Source organism: Guillardia theta (assembly GCF_000315625.1).
Source record: "Guillardia theta CCMP2712 unplaced genomic scaffold GUITHscaffold_269, whole genome shotgun sequence".
In the NCBI taxonomy this organism is placed as follows: Eukaryota; class Cryptophyceae; order Pyrenomonadales; family Geminigeraceae; genus Guillardia; species Guillardia theta.
Window position 1 is genome coordinate 449 of NW_005434407.1, and position 5270 is coordinate 5718.

Genomic DNA, 5270 nt, shown 5'->3' on the forward strand with positions numbered 1-5270 from the left:
GGCCCGTCAGTAGACCGACTGCAGCCTTCAGCCCCGCCTCAGACCCCCTGGAGGCCCGCCAGGAGGCTAAGTGTCCGGAGATTGGCCGGGGGCCTGATCTCTCCGGGCGGCCGTGACCGGTCAGCGGACCGTGTCAGCAGGCCCGTGACATGTCAGCCGGCTGACAGGGGCCGTGACCCGGCTGACAGGCTCACCTGACCGGTCACGTGACACATCACGTGACCGAGACAAGACTTTTTTATATCGCAGATCCAAAAACCCATAGGACATTTCTCCCAGGGGGAAGAAAACCTCCCTTGACCCCCCTGTTTCTCGACGGATCCTGCCGGCCGGGCCCGTCAGTAGACCGACTGCAGCCTGAAATCGCAGCGCGATGTGGCATGCTCGGAGACGATTGCCAAGGCCGATGCGGTAAGGGACGACATCAAGATGGTGAAGGCGAGGATCTGCGAGGCGCCGCTCTGAGGCTTTTCATTATAAATAAAGTGCTTTACACTGCGTCATCCTCGCTCATGTCGGACCCACCCATGTCGGACCATTCCTCCTCCTCGTACTCTTCCTCTCTCGGTGGCGGGGGCTGCCTATTCTGCAAGACGTTTCTGGTATGCTCTATCCTCTCTTCGATCAGGACGACGAGGACACTGTGCACGCTGTCCATGATCTTCGCCGCGATGTAAGCAAAGCTGTGGCGGCTGGGCCGTTGGAGGATGGGCTCGATCCGGCTCCAGATGGACCTCCATGCTCTTGTGAAATCATGCATGCGTCGGATGTAGTCGTCCATGCGGGTTTCCATAGTATCAGAGGCGTTGGGGTGCATGTAAATGGCCACCAACATGCTTTGCACTAGGTGCGGTGTTTCCGGGAGTGGTCGTTCATCGCCGAGAGCGGCGCTTATCAGCCTCACGCTAGTGAACAGGCTGATGAGGTTGATGATTGCATGCATTTTGTCGGGAAAATGGCTCTGATTAAAATTGGAAACGTACTCTTCCGCGCGCCGCATGCATTGGGTATGCACGAAGCTCCACAGGCGTGTGCGGATCAGGTTCGTCATCCGCATGTTGCGCCGGATGCAAGATAAGATGATGTGAAGCTCAAGACCAAGTATGCCAAGATTAGGTCCAATGTTTTCGTTCCACATCCTTTGTGTCACCTCGTTGTCCTGCGTGAAGCAAGCGCGCACCTGCTCTCTGAGCACGTGCGCGGGTGGTCCATGCGGGCGCCGGAATCTCCGGATGAACATGTCAACCAGCTCGTCATACGGGTCCATCGAGCTCTAGGCGTCGCGACACGGTGAGATGCATTTATAGATGGAGTCATTGTTAGTTGTAGCCAGAATCCGAGGACGTTTCACAGTGATTTGGGTGGTAGGGTTAATTTCTTGTGCAGTCTGAAGCCGTTGCGATATATGTTGTACGAGCATGTCCTCGGTATTTTGTATGATCTTTGCCAGGATGTAATCGAATCTGTGATTTCGGGGCCGTTGCAAGATGCGCTGTGCTTGCGAATGAATGTTCCTGAATTGTCGCAAGATGCTTTCCATGGTGGAGATGTAGGCTATCCACGAATCCGTTGTTCCTTCCGCTATATACGAAGTATATCGAGTGAAGGTTATGCGACATTGTTCCAGGCCGTCAATTATTTGTTCATCTGGCATGCATTTCACTATTTTTTGAATGAGGAATGCAAGGTATAGGTTTGCTTTTATCATATCTGGGTCGTGGTAATGTGTCCCGTAGAAATCCTGCGTATTTTTCCTTGCTTGGCGCATCGCGTTTTTGTTCACGAAATCCCAAAGCCGTTGCTTCAGTATTGGGGTCAGCTGCAATCCATAACGCAGACCAACCGAGATCATACGCAATGCTCCCCATATGTCTGCAAGATGGTTGTTCATCAACGCGTTCCACCTATCGCGCGTCTCGTCGTCATCGACAGTGAGACAGTTGTTGATGCTCTGTCTCATTTCCTCCATGTCGACGTTGGTTCCGCTTGCCAGCTCGCGTGCGAGTATGTCGACGAGCCTATTGTACTCGTCCATGCTGAGTTTGAATAAGAATCTACTAGCCTGCATTTATAGGAGTATGAGTTTAATCGGTGTCTGGCCATATCTCGTCCTCAGCGGTGATGTCATCGTCCAAGTCTGCGTATGTCCTGGAAGACCGTTTTTGCTGCCCAGGGATATTGTCGCCCTCCCTCTCGATTTGTTCAATCGATGTAAGCGCGTCTTGCATGCTCTGGGTTGCCCATGCAAGGATCATCTGCCCGGTGCTGTCTATGATATGTGCAACGATGAATGCAAATTTGTAGTTGCGCGGTCTGGTCATGACAAGCTTTGCACGTCGTCGAAGGATTCGGTATTCCTGTAGGATAGTTTCCAATGCTGTGATGTGGTCTGTCCAGGCCTGTCTATTGCTTCTTTGCCTTCCACGGGGGTTGGTCTGTTGTTCTCGCTGGAACAAAAAGCGGAAGTCTTCCAGGCCAGCTACCAGCTCCTCGTCTTGAAATTCTTGCAGTAGTTGTTGGACACGTGATGCTGTGTACAGCGTTGTTTGGATGTAGAAAAGTTGGTTGGATTCTTCGAATCGCTGGATGTTCGATCTTGTTTGTTGCATCGTAAGCCTGTACACAAACTCCCATAGCCGTTTTCTCAGTAGTGGGGTCATCTGCAACCCATTATTAATACAAAACGAGATTTCCAATATCTCATAAGTGATGTTTTCATGGGCCTCGTTCAGCATTGCATTCCACATCTCCCGTGTATCGTTGTTGTCGATGGTGAGACAGTTGTTCACCCGCTGTCTCATCTCGTTCATGTCGGTGTCGTGTGCATGTACAAATGCATGTGCCAACAAATTTACGATGTTGCGATATGCATCCATGTTGGGTTTGAATGCATAGACACCGCGCATGCATTAATACGATGAGAATCAATGACAACGATCAGGTTAATGTTCAATGATCATGACAATGGTCAGGACAATGATCAATATGCTGAACAATGGTCATGTCAACGAATGACATGACTGTCAATGGACGAGGCAATAAACAGTGTTTGAAGCAATAGTCAATACAATGGTCAATGATAACGGTAATATTCAATGAGCAAAACAATGAATCATCCGGTAAGAGGGACGGCCGGGAATTCCTGCTCCTCTTGCATGCTGCTTGTGAGTTTTGGCATCTCGGTGACCCTGCTCGGCCTCTCCCGGATGAGAAAGTTGTGCCCCTCCTTCTCGTCGATCCCTAGGATCTCGTCGAGCTCATCCTGCAGCTCGGTGTCGTCGATATCCTCATCCCTCACCATGCGTGAGGACATCATGTCGGTCACCTCCTTGATGTCCAGCTGTGTGTCCTCTAGATCTGCCATGACCGCGTCGATGTCATCCACCTGCTTGTGCAGCCCAAGGCTCTTCATGGCGTTTGCCGTCTGCTTGACTGTAGAGATGAGGCTCTGATCCAGTTCATTGTTGTTGAGCAGGTCGAGGTGGTGCTCGAAGGACTCCTTCTTCTTCACAATCTGCGTCAGCTTGATGCGCTTCTGCTTGGACTTGATGAGGAGGGGTTTCAGCGCCTTGGCGCCCAGGTTCCGCTTTAGTTTGATCTGCTGCGTGATCTCTGTGAGCTCCTTGTTGAGTGCACATTCTTGCGTCTGGAGTTGCTCGATGCTAGTGATCAGGCTGTTGACGGCGTGTGCCGTGAGCGCCTCCTTGTCATCGTATAGTTTGGTGCAGCGCAGTGTCCCAACCCACACGCTGGCAATCGCCCGCATGCAGCCCGACATGGGGTATTGCCACCAGGGTTGGATTCTTCCCTATATAAATCGATGGATATCCGTGGATGAAACACTCGCGGGGCATGTCCGCTGCTGTCACGATCAGCTCTTCCCCGGCGGAGCTGCGGCGCCAATGGCACCATGCCGAGGTGACGTGGAAGAAGCACGTCCAAACCGAGGGTCTCTTCACCAACGGTGGAATGCCGTCGCAGTTTGGCAACAAGCTGTGCAACGATGTGCTCGCACCCTCCAAGATCCCGAGCCTGCACGAGCTCGTGGTGGAGGAGCCGTATGCTTCGTACGGGGTTTGCATCAAGGAGAGCGGCGACAGGCAGACGTCCCTGAGGGTTGCCGGCAGGACCTCCTCGAAGCTGAAGCCCAACTCCTTCGTGTCGAGCTCTTTGCTCGACCAGGACTCTTTCGAGATCATGGGGGACTATGGGGATCTCGCCAAGGCCTGGCGCTTTGCATGCAAGAGCATCCAGACCCAGAATCCCGTGGTGAATGTCAGCCTGCCGTTCTGCTGCGAGAGGGTGGTGACGATCGGCAACACCACCGACTTCCACAACGTGCAGCACCACAAGGGCGCCTGGACCATCATCGAGGGCTGCGACCAGGGCTCGCAGGATCCGTCGAGAAACAGGGGGGTCAAGGGAGGTTTTCTTCCCCCTGGGAGAAATGTCCTATGGGTTTTTGGATCTGCGATATAAAAAAGTCTTGTCTCGGTCACGTGATGTGTCACGTGACCGGTCAGGTGAGCCTGTGAGCCGGGTCACGGCCCCTGTCAGCCGGCTGACATGTCACGGGCCTGCTGACACGGTCCGCTGACCGGTCACGGCCGCCCGGAGAGATCAGGCCCCCGGCCAATCTCCGGACACTTAGCCTCCTGGCGGGCCTCCAGGGGGTCTGAGGCGGGGCTGAAGGCTGCAGTCGGTCTACTGACGGGCCCGGCCGGCAGGATCCGTCGAGAAACAGGGGGGTCAAGGGAGGTTTTCTTCCCCCTGGGAGAAATGTCCTATGGGTTTTTGGATCTGCGATATAAAAAAGTCTTGTCTCGGTCACGTGATGTGTCACGTGACCGGTCAGGTGAGCCTGTCAGCCGGGTCACGGACCCTGTCAGCCGGCTGACATGTCACGGGCCTGCTGACACGGTCCGCTGACCGGTCACGGCCGCCCGGAGAGATCAGGCCCCCGGCCAATCTCCGGACACTTAGCCTCCTGGCGGGCCTCCAGGGGGTCTGAGGCGGGGCTGAAGGCTGCAGTCGGTCTACTGACGGGCCCGGCCGGCAGGATCCGTCGAGAAACAGGGGGGTCAAGGGAGGTTTTCTTCCCCCTGGGAGAAATGTCCTATGGGTTTTTGGATCTGCGATATAAAAAAGTCTTGTCTCGGTCACGTGATGTGTCACGTGAGTTTATGCTAGCTCAGTGAGATGAGTTAGGAGGTCTTCGGCTCAGCTACCCCGGTTTTTGCTCTCTTACTGGGGTAGTGAGACAGGGATAA

The 5270-nt window shown here is 54.0% G+C and overlaps 4 protein-coding genes across 4 annotated transcripts; 1 reads left to right on the forward strand and 3 right to left on the reverse strand.

The window, feature by feature from the left end:
* Nucleotides 1–490: 490 nt before the first annotated feature.
* GUITHDRAFT_121959 (hypothetical protein) lies at nt 491–2035 on the reverse strand (the record flags this gene model as incomplete). The annotated part of the gene is made up of 2 exons (XM_005818764.1): nt 491–1273; nt 1415–2035. 2 exons carry the CDS (start codon nt 2033–2035, stop codon nt 491–493), a joined length of 1404 nt encoding a protein of 467 aa, XP_005818821.1.
* Nucleotides 2036–2084: 49 nt separating this feature from the next.
* Nucleotides 2085–2876, reverse strand: GUITHDRAFT_149027 (hypothetical protein; the record flags this gene model as incomplete). Its single annotated transcript, XM_005818765.1, has 1 exon — nt 2085–2876. One exon carries the CDS (start codon nt 2874–2876, stop codon nt 2085–2087), a length of 792 nt encoding a protein of 263 aa, XP_005818822.1.
* Nucleotides 2877–3112: 236 nt separating this feature from the next.
* GUITHDRAFT_121961 (hypothetical protein) lies at nt 3113–3778 on the reverse strand (the record flags this gene model as incomplete). The annotated part of the gene is made up of 1 exon (XM_005818766.1): nt 3113–3778. One exon carries the CDS (start codon nt 3776–3778, stop codon nt 3113–3115), a length of 666 nt encoding a protein of 221 aa, XP_005818823.1.
* Nucleotides 3779–3852: 74 nt separating this feature from the next.
* On the forward strand, nt 3853–4479 carry GUITHDRAFT_121962 (hypothetical protein; the record flags this gene model as incomplete). The annotated part of the gene is made up of 1 exon (XM_005818767.1): nt 3853–4479. One exon carries the CDS (start codon nt 3853–3855, stop codon nt 4477–4479), a length of 627 nt encoding a protein of 208 aa, XP_005818824.1.
* Nucleotides 4480–5270: the final 791 nt, after the last annotated feature.